The sequence below is a fragment of the Anguilla anguilla genome, chromosome 14 (genome assembly GCF_013347855.1).
Source record: "Anguilla anguilla isolate fAngAng1 chromosome 14, fAngAng1.pri, whole genome shotgun sequence".
In the NCBI taxonomy this organism is placed as follows: domain Eukaryota; kingdom Metazoa; phylum Chordata; class Actinopteri; order Anguilliformes; family Anguillidae; genus Anguilla; species Anguilla anguilla.
Window position 1 is genome coordinate 16,717,520 of NC_049214.1, and position 18,411 is coordinate 16,735,930.

General features: G+C 40.2%; 1 protein-coding gene across 7 annotated transcripts in view; it reads left to right on the top strand.

The window, feature by feature from the left end:
* The window catches only part of dab2ipb (DAB2 interacting protein b), a 191,504-nt gene that overhangs the window by 64,882 nt on the left and 108,211 nt on the right, over nt 1-18,411 (top strand). For 4 of the 7 annotated variants that reach the window (XM_035390340.1, XM_035390346.1, XM_035390342.1 and 1 more), the window contains one exon: nt 13,066-13,169. In XM_035390340.1, coding sequence (XP_035246231.1) covers nt 13,066-13,169 — 104 coding nt within the window. Of the gene's footprint in view, nt 1-13,065; nt 13,170-18,411 lie in introns of those variants that run through there. The other 3 variants (XM_035390341.1, XM_035390347.1, XM_035390343.1) reach the window with 1 other exon arrangement.

Sequence of the window (18,411 nt, forward strand, 5' to 3'; positions counted from 1 at the left end):
ATTGCATGACATTGCTGCATTGATTGAAATACTATTTTATATAAGTACTCTATACATACAGTAAGATATTTCTGTTTATATTTTGCTTTATGAACAGTGTGAATTTTTTCACCCTGTGAACAAAGTGATATTTATTCTTTGCTTACCCTCATTGGAAAGGTGTGTTCTTTGGGAAGCATTTTCTAGGAAAGGTTATGTGCTCTTTACTTCACCTAGCTCAGTTCTGCAGCTGTTTGTGAAGGGCAAATATCTTAAGGCTGGTCAAAAGTTCAGGGTGATTTTGCAGGTTTCTGTTGGTGAAATTGCTTCAGTGGGGTCTTAATGAAGTGGCTAAGAGTGTGGGGCGGGGGGGGGGGGGCTCATCTCAAGATGAATAGTGGCTATTGTGTAGGGTCACGTCTGAGTAATGCTCCATAACATTGGAGGAGCCACCCACACTGTTGGGACCTCTGGATCTCAGCTTTCACATACATCAATGTGATACACAACGTTGGAAGACGTAAAACTAAAATGCGCATCAGGTACATTTGACAGATTTCCAGCTTGCCGGGGAGTTCTCGGATCTACCCAGTAATTAATTGCTTGGTCTCTAAATTTGTGCCAGAACTGCTTCCTCTTCTCTCTTTATGCCTTAGAGATACTTATTTAGAAGTCTTTCTTTTATTGAAGTTTTTTCATGATGAGTAGATTCAAAGATGTTTTGTTATTGGGGAATTCAGTGATCTTTTAATGTGTCTTAATAGTTGTTAGTACCCCTTTTTCTGGATATTTTAGGCATTGGAAGAGTTTCTCAGGTTTGGGACAGGGACATGAAAGGTTATTGATGTTTCCCTAAAGAAGTAAAAGAAAAAAGACCAAATAAATAAAAAAACAAGAGAATGTGCTTTGATTGACATGAAACAATTTATATTTCTACCAAGAAAACCCTTTTAAAAAATGTCTAGCTGGTGACAAATGATGGTTTGATGCTAAAAAAAGGAGACAGACGATATCCCTTAAGACAAAATTTACACTGTAAGCCTGCACCAAACTTCTGACAGGCTGTGATTTTTTATTTATTTTTCTGCTGTAATTTCAACCTGCTTTGACAATGTTTTCACCTGACTATTTGAAACCATATATATAGTTGCCTTGAGTTTTCTCTTCAGCATATGAAACACATGTTCAATTGGATTCAGATCAGATGAATGACTTGGCCAGTCATTTTCCAGTTTTTGAGTTTGAAAAACTCCTTTGTTGCTTTAGCAGTATGTTTGGGATCATTGTCTAGTTGTTGGATGAAATGCTGTCTAATGAGTTTAGAAGCATTTGTTCAAACTGAGCAGATAAGATGCTCTGGTACACTTCAGAATTCATTCTGCTGCTGCTATCAGCAGTCACATCATCAGTGAAGACAAGTGAGCCATACCAAACCCCCACCACTATGTTTCACAGATGAGGGGGGAGCTTTGTCCTTGGGCAGTTCCATCTAGCTTCCACACTTTGCTCTTGCCGTCACTCTGATAAGTAAACCTTGTCTCATCTGTCCACAATACCTTTTTTTTTTTTTTTTTTTTTACAAAACTCAGGCTCTATTAGGTACTTCTTAGTAAACTGTAACCTGGCCATCCTGTTTTGCGGCTAACTAGTGGTTTGCATCTTGCAGCGTGGCCTCTGCAGTTCTGTTCGTAAAGTCTTCTGCGGGCAGTTTTCACTGACACATTCACACCTGCCTCCTGAAGTGCGTTCTAATTTGTCAGACAGGCGTTTGGGGGTTTTCTTCAAATCTAAAATTGTGGAACGCAAGAAAACATATCTTTGTGCCAAACATTATGGAGCTCACTACATATATATTAATTAATGTAACCATGTACTTCTATGTTTTTATTTAGAATTTTTAGTTGTTAATCCAGCCTAGCTATGGATGAATCTATTTGGTCAAAAGGATGTAGGAGGGATACCGACGAACACCTCAGGAAACATTGGGTGGTTTATTTAGAGTGCACATTGGAACAAGGGCACACTGAAGACTGGCTTTACTTATTTTTTGAGCAATGAAAAGCCCTTTAGAAGCTGTAGGCCAGGGGGCATTTATTTTAATTCTGGGGATAAAAGCCCATCCTACTGTACTTTCAGCTCCTGTATCGGACTGCAGGGTGAGGACCAGAATAATTTTTACAGTAATTAGACTGCAGAGATATTGTGTTTCAGAATTTTAGTTGTTTAGTTGTTAGTTGTTCAGAAGAATATTTTTTACCAATGATGCAGTCTCCTGACGAGATGGTTAAATATCAAAGGGCTCATTTGGATAGCAAGATTCGATTATGATTATGCCATCATTTGCAGTGGATGAAAGTGCCAGCACTCTGTGTGAGAGACCTAGACTGCTGTAGCACCATTTATGTGGTTGCAGAAGTTGCATTTTAGTGTTTGACTCAAGGTGATGTGGGAAATACTGTAAATCACCTGAAAATTAATTTGATTTAAGGTTTGGCTTTATCATAGCATCACAGCTCTTCTCTGTTGGAACTTTTGGTGTCAAAGGGCATTATTCCAGTGATGGTATACATTAGTTAACTCTTTCACAAACACATGACCTTGTAATAGAAAGCTTAGGTCTGCATTTAACATCATGCAGAAGTGATTTCTTTAGTCCACACAGACAGCTGGGCCTTTACTGCAGAAACTCTTGATAAGTAGCAATGCTCAAGAGTCCCAGTTCTTTTCACCTATACTTATACAGGATTCACATGTGCATGTTTTGACCACTTCACACCATCGTCAGGTGCAAAAAAATGCCTGCAGACACTGGAGTTTGCCTCTTGTTTATGCACTGCATTGCTGATTTTCTTAATGAAGCATGAATGACATTGTTTCAGGAATCCAGTTGTTTTTATTTTTCTTTTCCTTTCGATTGTGTTCTAAGTGATGTAGAGGAAGGATTCTGGCAACTGCCACAATTCATCTGTCACTCATCAGTCAACGCTCATCTGTTCCCATGGCAACAGATACACCCATAGGATCACTGATGGCCAAGGTAACAACACATTGTGACCTTAGGGCACTAAGTAACTGAGTAGAGTGCTATTTACTGGTTTTGCTATCACAGGTCCTTCAGAATAACAAAACCCTTAATCATTGAAACAAGAGAACAGGATGTATAACATTTTGATACTATTTTGATGACACATAAAGGGTCCTGTCCTATGATATCACTTCCTAAATATTGAATAGAATGGAAATTAAAGGGGGGTAGATGTGGGATTGGCTGTCATATCCAGCTCATAAAATTGTGAGAACAGTCAGGATGTGGTTCATTCTGGTCAGCATCCAGGTCATGTTGCAATTACAGCAACTTTGGTTCTAAAAGACTATCCACTTGCAGTGCCGGTACACTAACATGAATCCCAAGAGGGATCATAATGAGACAATAATAAGAATAAGATGGATAACTCTATGCTGGAGAATTTAAATGACCTCTAAACACTCTTAATGGCTTTTTAGTATGTTTTCTCATTTCAAAATCTGGTTCTAAATGGCTTGACTCACCTTTTACCACAAATTAGAGATATGGTTCTTCTTCCATGACCAATATTAAAACTAAGAAGTAAACAGACTTATACAGCATACTTTTGATGCAGTAATAAGTGCATTTATTTTGGGTCCACTGCTAGACCAAAGGAGATTATTTGGTGTAGATCTACAGTGCTGCTCTGTGGCATTTATCTGGTATCCCTCGCACAACTTCAGAAGTTATAGAAAGTTTGACTTCTGAACAATGGGAGGTATGCAAGCGTGTGTAGACATGCAGTGCCCAGCAACAGGGGCCGTGTTCTGAGCAGTGGCCCTTTGCTTGTAATGCCAGGCAAATTGTTCAGTTAGCGTTAAGGTAATTACACAGACAGTGTCCTCTTCATTTGTACTTGAATTAGTTATTGTCCTTTTTGTTCTTTGGGGGTTTAAAAGCCCATTCCACCGAGTAGGGTTTATGTAAATCTCTTATAATTGTAAAGTCTTTATCTAGGCATTTCACAAACCTTTTAATTTGTGGATATAAGGCTCTTGGGGGACTTTGCATAACATGGAACAAAACCATTTGGGAAACATGTACTCTTAGCTTTCAGAGTCATTCCCCAGAATAGCCTCAAACAGGAGAAATGTTTTTCATTTACATTCCAAGACGGAGTTATGTGTGACAGCAGCATTCAGGAGTGAATGGAAGATAAGCATTTTTATCTTGCTTCATAACACACGTTGGTCACTTCTTACATCTCTGTACAAAGAAATATGAGCCCATGCACACACACACACACACACACACACACATTTCACTTAATTTGAACTGCACTAGTTTACTTTTTAAGTATTTTATCTTTTGTATCTCTTGTCTGTAATTTTGTCATTTTTAATTGTAAATCTTTTACCTTTACTGTATTTTTATCACTCTGTAAAGCACTTTGAATTGCCCCAGTGTATGAAATGTGCTATACAAATAAAGCTGCCTTGCCTTGCCTTAAAAGTGGAACAAAACAAAGCAGGGTTCTGCTCTCGTGTGCCCTGTGCTCTTTACTGAGTCCAAACGCTGTCTTCGGAGGATTAGCCACATGGTGACTGCCTCCTTGCATGAGCGCTGTCTCTCTCTCTCGTATCAATTCTGAGCAGATTTACAGTCAGGAAGAAATGAGAAATGGGCGGGGGGAGTAGTTTCAAATGCAGAGTTTATGCTATTTCCAGTTGGCCGCTTGCTACTGTTCTCAATTGCTTTCTGTTCGAATGACTTCTTCCTCCCACTCCCTGATTAGAACCTGCACTCACGGTTAGGCAGAGCAGCACGTTCTCCAAAAATGCAAAGCTGTCTCATTTAGCCTGAGCCATTGTCTCCTTGCGTGACAGAAAACAGTTTGATTGACAAGGACAAACTGCGGAAGCTACCAGATATGAGATGACTTCAACAGTAAATGGGGCACTTGCCTAATTTGATAAATAAAGGAAAGCAGTGAGGGAAAAAAGTCAAGTGAACAGTTTGTGCGGTGTTTGAATAAGGCTACTCATGTTGGTTCCCAATTCACATGTTCCCAGCTCTAGAAGGGCTGAGCGGAGGAGGACTACAGTTCACAGCTGTGCCTTCAGCCACTGAAGGATGTTTACACAACACAAATTAATATCCATCCTGTATATTCTGGCTGCGCCCCCCTTTACTGTCTCTACATTAAATACAGTACAATTGCAATTTTGTCCAGCCTAGAAGTGCGAGGGTTAACTATGCATGCAGGCTCTCAGTGTCTGACTGGAAAGTCTGGAATGTTCTAAAGTGGAAAGGGTAGCCTTCCTGGATGGTAAGGTTCTGGACATTCACAGGAAGTGTGTTATCTGACCTTGTACTAATAAAGGTTAATATGGCATTAGACTTAGGAAAAAGAGAGAAAGTGAGAGTCAGAGCAAGAGCAAGAGGGAGAAAGAGAGAGGTGGGGTTTAAGTGTGAGCAGATGCAGCAGAGTTAACCTTTCATTTGTAATCTAAAATTTAAATAGAGTAACATTTGTGTGCCGGTATTGTAAATGTTTCTATGATCATTATTATTAAAATTTATTAAGCAGAAACTGCAGAAATCATTTGTGACCGTTAGGTTGGGTATCATCAAGTGTTTTGACAGATATTGACACTTTCACCCCGAAGACAGTCCTTTCAAAAATCAAAAATGTTCCATTCAGTTTTAGTTCAAAAGTTTATGCTCCTAAATCTACAGCTTGCTGCGTTCTCAAATCAAACAGTTTCCTTGACTCGCCACCATACGGGAGGGATTTTAAGGGCTCTATTTCCTGGATCCAAAAAGCCCCTCACTAGCAAAAATGGTGGTGTTGCAAGGGCAGTGCAGACAGATGCAAGGACATTTGCACCTAGCTTTTATTTTTATGCCGTTTTTTTTTTTCCTGAATAGGTAGAAAGGGGGGAGGGTTGATCATCTACAGGTATGGATTAGTGCAAACGCATGGAACGGTGGTATTTTATCACATCTGCAGGGTCTCATTTTGCCCTTCAAACCTATTTTATACCTATAAACCTATTCTGTACCTACCTGATGGATCATGCTCTCACTGTGCCCCACATTTGTTAATGTTGTTAAAATAATAGCACTGGTTTCAGATGCCCCTCTTTTCCCATTTGCACCAGTGCTTCTCCAGAATTTAGTCTGTCTTTGTGTCATTGCATCAGAAAAAGGTATGCCAGAAGTGCCACTGGCAGCAATAGGCGGTGTGTGCGTGCACAACATGTGTGCGGTGTGGAAGGAGTCATAGCTACCTCATAATGTTGCTTCAATAAGTTCATGTTTCATTTCACATTGTGTGGGGAAAACGTATTCATAAAATATACTAAATATACAAGTTGTAATGTTTAAATAGACCTCTTTGTTGCATTTGACATTAATGTAATGTTCATATTAACCTGGGATTTGTTTATGAAGATGTCACAGTCATTGAACATTGGGGCCCATTGTGTGTTTCAGTTGAACTATTTCTTCTTTTACCAAGTAATGATCATGTTTCAGTGTGCACGCATACAGTACATGAACTCATGCACATTCACAAACTCACTAACACAACCTCCTGCATACATGTCTATTTAGATCTTTCCAAAATGCTACAAAAATCATACAGGTTCTACACACATGCATCCACTATATTAATATGAGCATATGCATAGATAGGAGTATGGATATGGAGGAATATACTGAACAGTGCTATATCTGAAGTGCTATGAGACCAATTTGGAGTTGGGGAGAGTTCCTCAAATTCAAGACTGTAAACGGACAGAGTACACATGAGGGGAAAAGTCAGTATAGTTGCCTTTTGGCCACCGTCTCATTTTCAGTCGGGGTAGACACTGAAACCGGCAGAGGAGCTGCCGGTGTTGCCGTGGAAACGGTACACAGAGAAAATTGTCCTTCATCACCAGGAGAACGGTGGCTGACACTGAGGGGAGCGGTAGGCTGCTGATGACCTGAAGAAAAGTGCATGTAATATGGCACAAGATGAAAAGAGCTTTTCTTATTCGATCTTTTCAATAGTCATTTCCACCAGAGATGAAGAATAAATGGGTTTTATGTTTGCCGTTTGCATTCAAGGACAAGCTGAAGTAATGAATGTGGTTGCAGAGGTGACTTTGTCATTCCACTCACTCACAGCTACTTTCCATGGCCTCCACATTGTGCTTGTGTACACATTGAAGGAGAGAGCTTTTCAGTGTTGCAAAGATTGTGCCGTGTTTATTCTGCAGTCAGGCTTTCCTTTGGCCCTCATTGCAAATGTATGAGGATACTGGATGTTCTACTGATAATTTTGGCTGTACAGGTATTATCGATGTACCCAGCTGATTGAAGACAGGACTAACACAGAAGCTTGTGTCCTGTGACAGCATGAAGAGCCAGTAAATACCTTCAGTACCATATTGCATGTTTATGCTACTGGTGCAGGGTAGTGATGGGCAACCTAGGCACCCTGCGATTAAACTTCAACATAGAAATATATAGCAAAGTGTGAAATACAAAATTCTGAAAGAAATATTTTGAAATATATTTTTTAACATGGTGTATGAGAAAAAAAATATTGTTAATTTTCTTGTTATTGATTGTACTCTTGTCAGTGTTTTTTCACTGCACTGCAATGCAAGGCCTTGTGTTTTTCATGCCAGTAAAATGGATTTGAATAGAATTCAAGAGGGCAGAATGGTGAAGAGTTTTCCATAACAGCCTGGAGAAAAACTAAAAATGGCCTATACTGTGTCATAGATAACGCTCAATATAACTTTCTAATTAGACAATGATGAGACCATCTGCTCTTGGACCATGTGTGTTCTATTTGTTTTTGAGTCACTCAGGTGACAACGTCACATGCACAGAAATTCCTGTAATTATTGGAACAGGAATAAAGGGATTTTCTATGCAGTTTGCTGTTTATATCTGCTCACTCATCCAATCATAGAAAAAAATACTAAGTGGGATAAGACTTTGTTTGAAACCTCCCTTTCATGTTTCCCTGTTGTGGGAGGTTTTTCTTTCCTCATCCATCCATCCATCCATCCATTTTCTATACCCGCTTATCCTGGGCAGGGTCACGGGGGTGCCTATCCCAGTGTGCATTGGGCGAGAGGCAGGAATCTTTTCCTCATTAAGTAGTCAAATAGAATAACTAACTGAGGTCCAAGAGGCTGCTGTTTCTAAAAGTGACTTAACAACCTTGAATTGATTTCTACCTTTTTGTTCTCGGTGGAACTGGGTACAGCAGCTTTCTGGATTGATGGTTTCTTTGGGAAGAGAAGAGGCTATAAGAGAAGACACAAAGTCGCATATATCCATATCATAGTGGCTAAGGCTCAGTGCTTGCAACCAGAGGATCATTAGATGTAATCCCTCAGTGAACACTTCTGTAGAACACAGAACATATATGCATAACTAGACTGAATGAGTTGCATTAAGCTAATTAATCATAAAACTGTTTTCTTCTTCACTGTGACAGGAAGATCCAAAAAAATGCAAATGGCTTGTTTATGACAGGGAAAAACATTTTTGCACTACAGTGTGACATGCTGTAACAACAAATGTAGGTGCATTACATTTAAATCTCTTAAAAGGTCCTCTTAACCTGTGAATAAGAGCATCAGTGTTAGTCTCAGGGATAAAAATTGCATTATTACCAAAAAGAAACAGAAGATCCAACTGTGATCAATGGGCAATCAACTTTTCTTAAATTATTCTTGCATTTGTTCAGAAAAATATTCCTATGAAAAAAATTATATGGGATTCATGACACATGTGCAGACCTTTGTTTTAGTGCATATCACAGGTATATGAGATGATGAATGCTGACTGTGAATTTTATGTGCAATTCTGTTCATGTGATTAGCAAAAGGAAACAACCATGAACAAATACAGATAAGAAAAAAGTGATGAATACTGAAATGTTCGTGGAAACTTTTTACACACAGCTTATGATCAAATATGATCATACGCATGTTTCATGAATGAGGCCAAATAAGTGTGAAGTTAACCAAACAAAACAGCAATTCATATTGTAAGCAAAAGTAAATGCTGCACAGCTGTCTAAGAAAATCAAGCATTTTCTGTTCACTCTTGCATTACAGCTCCTTATGTAAATACTGTATTATGAAGGCCTGTTTTGGTGAAAAATCATGTCCTCTGACCTGCATGATATTGGAACTCAGTCAGGAATGAAGAAAGACTCTCAATAGTATTGATCTCCTTATACTGATTTATGAATTCGTTTGTTTTGGAATTCAGTCTTGTGTACTGGGTTATGGTGGCTGTTGATTTGCATTCAGTCAAGGCAGATCTGGTGACAGGAAATAAAGTGGGTTTTTTTTCTCTACCCATGCCCAGTGAGTAATAATAGGTTGTTTTTGCTTTGGGTCTTATGCCCCCAACACACTCAACTTAAAGAATTGGAGAAATGATTAAATAGTACTACGGTCAGCATTACTGATTCATTTCCTTTGTAATTATTTTTTAATTACTGTAAAAAGGCACAGTCATCTGTGTCTGTTTGTTGCTTAATTTGTGACATTTTCTCCCCCACATTCGGTGTGTGTGTGTGTGTTTGTTTCTATTTTGTGTCCATGCCCTGATTTAATCTTCTCAAGTAATGATAAAAGCACTTCTGAACGGGCGGCAGTTGAAATGAACTGTAGGACATGCAGGGTGTGGGCACATGACCAGGGGGTGGGCAGGGTTTCCTTGTGCCAGATGAGGCCCTGCTGTACCATGAGCCACATCCGACCTGCACTTCTCAATGGAAGCTGTTCAGAAGAGTAAGCATGTTGAACGTATTACGCATTGTAGCTGCCTCCCAAATGTCAGTTAAAATAGAATGCATTAAGGTAAGCCAGTAAACAAAAGGGTTAACATTGATTGTTGAGCGGGGCAGTGAATGGGTCAGCATGTCATGTGACACTGACAGGATGTCATTTATGCAATCTCTGCATGCTCACATTGTTCCATAAAGTCACAGACCACTCATCTATGTCACTCATATTAATCTTTATTGAATGTTTTTTTGTTCTCTATAAAAGGTTCACTGTGCATTCTGGGGGTCTCGGGCTTTTCCTGTGAAATGCTGAAGCGCTGCAGTTCGTTACTGCTTTCACAAAAGCACAGCATTTTTTCCTCTGGGCCCACCCACAAATACAATATGAAGCAATGAAATATAGCAGAGGCCAGAGTCCCCCTCTTATCTCTTACTGCTGCTTTGAATTCTACAAAGATACGCACACTAGTTAATCTTTTTCCTACAGGTCTTTCTTTTTTATGTTATTTCTGATCTTTCCAAGCCTTTTTCTGCTGGGCTCATTTTAGCCGCATTTATCCCCAGCCAGGGAACCATAGAAGCTCACTGCTGAACAGTAGACCCCTCATGTGTAGCTCAGTATGTGTGGAGCACATAGACACTTGTGATGGATGCCTGTAAGATATGTGTAGGTATAATTTCTGGAGTGAAATTAGAGGCATGATGAATGTCAGCTCTCATTGGACAGGGCAATTCTAGTTCCCTCCCGGGCATCCACCAATAAAATTGCGTACCTTTGCTGTTTCCACCAATAGAGGGCGCTGCTTTGCTGACCTGCACAGAAAACATATTGATCTTTGTGTTCTTAATCATCATTTAAGAGCAGATGACAGGACGTGGGAGGTCCCAAAAAGTGTCTTGACATGTCTGGCTCTTTATAAAATGAACAACTGCATGTTTCTGAATTGAACTAGAAGTTAGAAAACAACGGTCTTATTGTCATAATGTTCTCTAATGACTTTGATTACTGTGGTAATGATTGTTATTTGCCTGCTGGCTGGTTTTCCATAATTCCTGTAAGAATATTAAAAGTTTATAATTAGCTTATAATAATGTAGTTGTTACTATGTTGCTCTGGTAAGGGACATTAATGAGTTAATCAGAGAGGAGCGCATTATAATTTGCATTAATTAGGGTTAATTAGCTAGAACGAAGCTAATTCTTTGTGCTGTCTCTTCGGTCCTGTGTATCCCCTTTGAATGCAGACCTGAACTAAAAGGCCCAATTTTTTATATAGTAGACATCTATATTTCATTAATGGGGGAAGCCTTTGTGACCATTTGCTCCTGGGTATTACCAGCACCACAGAACAAATCTTCCTTACCTGCTGTGTCTGCTCAGTGTGAGTTTTAACGCTTGTGTTTGCCACTGGCTGTCTTGAGTTTATCTGCTCTCAGATGTAAAAAAAAAATAAAATGTGCAAAATCTTAGCCTCATAAGGTACTCCACACAAATTCAACCTTTAACCAAACCAATAAAACATAGCTTGTGTTTAGGTAAAAGTTTTAATTTAGGAAGTAGCACAAAATGTTTCCTACATGTCTGAGTTGCATCCTTATCTACTCTTTGATCAAATCTTAGCATTTGTTTTTTTGATTATAAAGCAAGAGATATGTGATGTGCCTGACATCCAGCAGAACTATGGCCCGCTGAATCTCTCTTGCATCCAGTTTTAATCCTCGGTTTGTTTTGTATCTTCCCCTATGGCTGTCTCTTCTCAGCCAGTACACAGCGGGGTTCAGTCTTTTTTCACCCCCCATTTATCAAAGTGACATCCCTTCTCTTCTTCCTTTGAAACATTCTCCCTTCTTCCTTCGGTGCAGTGCAATTTCATTTGTCTGCATTTTGGAATTCACAATTAGGTTATGTCAATTTCTCATACCTCCCAGTGTTTTCCCATGGCAAGATTGCACATGCAACCTGAAAGCTTTTCCAGGTATTACCACATGCAAACGGCATGTTTCTCATTTTTATAGGAGTGAAGTGCACATAATGTTTAAATGGTTTTTTTAATATCTTTTTTTTTTTTTTTTAACTTTTTTAACTTCAGCTTCCATAATGACATTCTCCTTTCCTGTGGTTTCTTGCAAAAATGATATATCCCTAGGCAACATTTTACTTCTAGACTAAGAGATTATAGAAACACTGCAACTCCATATATTGTGTGTATTTTAAAGATAGGTTGCAGTAGCTTTGGCTGATATACATCTACCCAACCCTTTCTATTCTTTTTATCCATTTCCTAACACAGCTATTAATCATGATGTAAATCTGGACAGTCCTAGTTTCACCAGTCACCACTCATGTTCTCACACCTGTAGTGCGTCACTTCCTTTAGTGTTCCAGTTCAGGAAAGCACTGGGATCCCAGCACCTGCTGTCATAAAGAAAATGCATACTTATCGCAATAGAATCACTTGTGTGAAACCATGAAATGAATCTCACACAGTGTGTGATTCATGAAGATACAGTGATTTTCTCTTGAGTACTTTCCTTGGTGTTGGGGTCACAGTATTTAAATCAAGGACTCTTAGTTTTGGAAGCACAGATGATGTACAATTGATACGACTGGGGAAGGACAGTTTATGTACAGTGAAACTGAAGATAGTGATATCGGTTTCTCGAATCATCATACTTGTGTTTGAAAAGTCAAAAAGAGGCTTTAGTCAGTGTCTTTCTTTGGACACACCCCGCTATATTTTATAGTTTTACTAAAAATGTAATGTTCATAATGAATCTCAGCTATGATGTTCTACATGCCTGGAACGTGAATGAAGTTCACTGAGCACCATAAGTGGAATCTGCTGGAGCATTTTCTTCTGACACACCTGGATGCCTGATTATGTGTAGATTTCTTAAAAGGCATTCTTAGGGAAGGCTGAGCTCAGGGACCTTTGTTCAGATGTGCAGGAAATCCTCAGGTGCAGATAATGGAAACCACATGAGACATCTTATTCACGGTCCATGTTCTCTATCCTGGTTTAAATAAGACATAATCTGACAACGTGTTTGATAAGAGCCTTCCTGTTGCCATTGTGGAAGGTAACCCGCTCTTAAATGATGAGTGCACTCTGTGTGTTTATATTAAAGTGTAGAGTCGGAAAGCTCCTCTTTGCCTGCATGTCATTTTTACAAGCCTGGGTAAGAGTGGCTGAGTGTTTATATGTACTGTCTGAAGAGCACAGAGAGGGGGTGCGCTCGTGTGCTAACTGTGCTTTTGTGTCTCCCAGACTCCCCCCCTGAGCGTTCCGGCCGGAGACGGAGCATGCCCGGCAGCGCCACGGACAAGACCCCCACCATGGAGCCTGCCACTTCCACACCCTTCCGGGTAACGGTGAGCGCCTGTCAAGTGTGTGTGTGTGTGTGTGTGTGTGTGAGTGTGTGCGTGTGTGTGTGTTATATCTGCAAACGTGCATACCTGAGTGGGTGCCTGCATGTGTATAGATCTGGACATATGAGTGTTTGTGTGTATGCCTGTGTGTACATGAAAGTGTGTTTTGCTAGTGAACAGTGTGTGAGTAGGGAAGCGCAAGGTAGGCTGAGTGCTGGGTGATATAGAATCACCTGGATTCCAGGTGGCATCCTGCAGAACTACAGTCCCAGCTAGGTCCTGTTCTTGCCTTTGCTGAGGCATGGTTTTAGAGTGTGTTTTGTGAGGCAAAGTATTTGTTTTAGAATATTTGCAAAATGTGTTTGTTTGGTTTTGTGAAATGCGTTTTTTTATTTGTGTGGTTGCAGTACAGTGTGTAATATGGTATGGTACATTGTGACATTCATTAGCACCCCTTGGAGAGTTAAATGCTGGAATGAGATACTGAGTAGACCTAGGCAAATGAAGTAACCATGCAAATGTTTTTACCTGTTTTTGTTTTCTCAGTAAAAAAAGAAAAAACTGTATTCATGCAGCATGCAGTACATTGAGATATTCTTCAAGCTTTAATTAGAAATAAGAAGAGCTTAATGAGGCTGACATTATTAAAGATGCCCAGGTTGTTCTGACATTACTCAGAACACACTCTTACATGTTGTTACCATGCTGAATTTTCAGTTTGATGTGGTGTTACATAACAGTGTGTTTACAAGACCTATAAAAACAATAATTCTGCTCCCAACTTTTGATGGGTTGTAGCTTGAGACAAATAAAAACAAATGAATGTTAATAGGCCTGTCCCAGACCTCCCAGTGTCTGAATGAATTCATTTTTTATGAACTGAAAATTCTGTAAACAGGTTTCAGGGCCAGGTTATCATTAGAGAGTGCACAGTAAAGCTCGATCTGGTTTGTATTACGGACGTCAGGGGCCTCGTGAGCCTAACCTCAGCACTGCTCTGATCAAAGCCCAGTGCACATTGCAGGGTGTCAGTGATTGTTGAAGCCGTTCAGCTCAGATGGGAACCTCGCCTCAGCTATTTGACACGAAAGTGTGGTATTTCAAAGGCCACTGATTATAAACAAATGTTATGCGCAAATCAGCGGCACATGCTAACCTTCCTGAAACACTATGTTGCGACTTTGAGGGAGGCTTGACATTAGTTGAAATCCATATTTCCATATTATATAATGTTCAGGTTCACAACAATGTTATATTCAGTCAAATGTTAGTCACAGAAGAAGAGCCGATGGCCGGCCACAAGGACGAAGCACCCTGATTTCACCCCCGTGGATCTGGGGCTTGTGGCCTGATGTTTTCCTGTGAAGGTTAGCATGCGGAATGGAGGTGTTCCGGCGCGGTGATGAATGTTGGCATTAGTTGGCGGATCGAGTCAGGACGTGGCGCTGCGTGCTGACAGGATCACTGAGCCGAGGCCCCCAGAGAGGCCGCCCCTAGTGCCACATTTTTGTTAATGAAAGCAGAGCTATTACGTGCCACTCACCCCTGGCTCAGCACAAATAGGAGCCAGCCGAACGCAGTCAGCCAGATAAAGGGGGGCGAGCAATTCGGGCTTGAACCGCGAGACGCTGGGCAACGGCACGCGGGAAGTGAGCAAACGGCGGGCATCACTGCACCGCGACGCGCCGCGGATGGCGGAGCGAGTCGGGCGGAGACGGCCGCCCCCCTGGCCTGCTCTCAGCGCTGCTTGTTTGTATTCCGTGCGTCGCCGCCCTCTGAGAGAGAGGTAGAGCGGAGGGCCGAGCTGAATTAATGACAGCAGCAATTGCTCCTGACAGAACAGAACCATGGCGTTACGGACCCAACCTGAGCCCGCAGGAAGAGTAATACAAGTGTCTCTCCCTCCCGAGAAATGAACAGATGAACAGGGAATGCATCGGGGAGAAGGGGAGGAGGAAAGAGAGCCTCGGACAGGGAAGCCAGGTGCCCAGGGAAACGTCTTGCCTCCTGAAGCCATGGGGACAGTGTTTAGCTCTCATGTTTTAATTGCTGTGGTTGCTCACAGATCATCTCTCTGCATTTTAAACGCAATGTGGAATACCCATAAGCACTGCATTGGCAAATCTGTTTCAGTGGGTGGTATTTCACAATTAGCATAGAGTACAAGCCACCCCTACATTATGTGAACATTAATGACAGAATATTGCATAACAGCTGATGAAACATCAGCAGGGTAGACTGCAGTCATTTCTGTGACTGTTTTCCATTAGGGCAAGGATCTCAAGTGACATCACATGAATACCCATCATGGAGAGATTGCGTCACTTGCTATCTGCTATGACCTTGAGTCACAGATGTCCTGATCAGTGTCTTGAATCCTTGTTGTCATGGTGATAAGTCTCCAGCCCCCCTACTTCTTTCTCACACGGTGCCTTCGGTAGACCACAAGTTTATTCAAATAGCTTATAATGATATTTGTGATGATAATCATGGGGGCAATGGAGATGATGAAGGGGATGTTGATGATGGTGATTGCATCGTCTGGCTCATTCAAATCACTAATGAAACAATCAATCGCTTATCATGGTCAAATTCCGTGGTACAAGCCAACAAAAAATACGCCACTGACAAGATTCAAGTTTGAAAAAATTAGATTTTTATTACAAGAGACAGTGCACTCTAATTATTATTGGTATTATTATAATTTATTACTTATTGGATCTCTCTATATCAGTTATTAAGCTTTTTTATTTCATCATTGTTTATGCCCTCTGATCCATAATTCATTCCTGGAGACAAAATCTTCTTAATCTAAAATCATTGAGGACCTCAAATCATTTTGTCTAATTGAGCCAAATAATCAATACAATTAAGTAATTAAGAGTGTTGATTAAATATTAACTAGAGGGCCCAACAGCTTTCCATGACAAGGAATCCAGACTCCCCTCCAGCTAATACACTATCTAGTTATTATTATACTGCCATCTACTGGCAGCTGGCAGTACAAGATAGTTGCAATTCATTTTCATATTAATGAGAATTATAAATAATGTTTCCACGCACAAGCACATCAAATAATTTACATACACAAATCTTGGGTAGATTCTCTTTATGGACACATAGGCTGAGAGGGTAGTTCAAGTTCAGTGCCAGTGTAAATGAAGGTTCAGACTTAAATGTGCATTTAATATCTGAAATGGCCTTAAGTCAAGTATGGAGCCACCTAGAAGTAGAGACAAAGCATTCAGATAGCTTTGTACTTTCATGTATTTATGATAACACACCTGTCCCAGGGCATATTGTAGATAGTTAACTGGGCCTAGGAACTAGCTATAATTGCTTCCACATAAAAAGAGGAAGCAAAATTGCCACTGCTTTTAATGAAGAGATGCTGATAGTGGCTGAAGAATCAGAAGATTAGGTTATGTACAAAGGACAGACAAAAAGTATTTAGAAGTAAGAAACTGAAAAAAAACAAAGCCTCGACTAAAACTAATACTTACACTATTTGGCACATAACATCATTAAAATAAAATCTAAAATAGATCGCAAATATGAATACTTTAATAGCCCTACATATTCTTTGATCAACATTCTCCATTCAGTACATACACACGCACACACACACACACACACACACACACACACACACACATATATATATATATATATATACTACTAGATGTAGGTCTGCTCAAGAGAGACTGCATTGGAAGAGATTGATTGGGAGTTGTGTGCCTCCAGATATTTCTCTCTCTACTTGTTGGGTACCTGCTGAGATTGATATTTTGTCAGGTCTCCCAGCACCAGGAGAGCTTGTGTGTTCCATTAGTTCTCAGTTTGGTCAAATTCTCACCACTACACACAAATAAGTCATAAGTCATCACACACTTATTAATAAGTTTAACTTAGGCTGGTGTCTCTCCTTCTCTCCCTGTCTCTCAGTGTTCCTTTTTTCCTCTGAATTTAAAAATATGCTGTAATGGCATCTGTATTATCATATTACCAAAAACTCTCTTTAGCTGGATCTTGCTTTGGCTTTGCTGCCTCAGCTGTCAAGTGCACTTACATTCAGACCGATGTAAGTGCACTTGGCAGCTGAGGTAGCGTACACCAGAAGGAGGTGATGTCATGGACTGGTGTCCTGTGATTGCGTCGTCAGTGATCAGGCTACCAGACCACGCCCCCCTGTCCACCTCTCCAGAGAAGGGGATAGCAGCAGGATTGCTCCGGCCCATTATTCCCCTCTCTGGGACTGCGAGTTACGTACCCAGCTCATCTCAAAACAGGATGGGAGGGAGCTTATTTCAGTCATCACTCAGCCATCTGCAGCTGCTTCACTGCTGTTTCAAATTGAGTCTAAGATGGCAAGCTCTCCACTGAGGCTGCTGTAAAGCATGCTACACCCAAGATGAGCCTGATCCCCTTTTTATTTCTTTTTTAGTTGTGTTGTATGAGCCAGAAGAGCCAAGAGGCAAGGACATATTAATCTGGGAATATTTTTGTAGGGTTTTTTTTCCAATGAACTTCAGTGGTGGTTAATTACTTTTTATGGCAGGACAGAGGCCAAGGTCACGAAGTGCTCCTGATATATGTGCACACCCACATGTGTGTGTGTGTGTGTGTGTGTGTGTATGTATGCATATACAGTGAGCTCCATAATGTGGAACAATTCACATGTGGTTAAAGTGCACAGCTTTTATTTAAGGGTATTTTTATATAATTTGGTTTCACCATCTAGAAATTACAGCACTTTTTTATAAATAGTCCCCCTAATTCAGGGCATCATAACTTTTGGGACACATAGCATCATAGGTATATGTGCCAATGAAAGTCAAGAAAGCCATTATGAGGCTGAGAAATATGAAACAGTCAGAGACATAGGCCAATTATTCCAAAATAAACTATTTGGAACGTCATTAAGAAGAAAGAGCACTGGTGAGCTCAGTATTCACAAAGAGACTGATATGTCAAGAAAGAGGGGATAAACATGTTTTCACTCATTATCACCCACTTTATTTATAGGACACAAAATACACATGTGAGATAAATTTATTTCCTTCATCCCATTTTGAAAATGAAATTACAAAGTATTTGACTGAGGTTTTACATACTCACATATAAACATAAGATAAACGTGTAGGAAATACACTGATTATTACAAACAAAATGTGCATGTGACAAATATAACCATAGGCTAAATAAAACCTTGCTAGAAATGACATTGCTTTGTCGTATTAATACA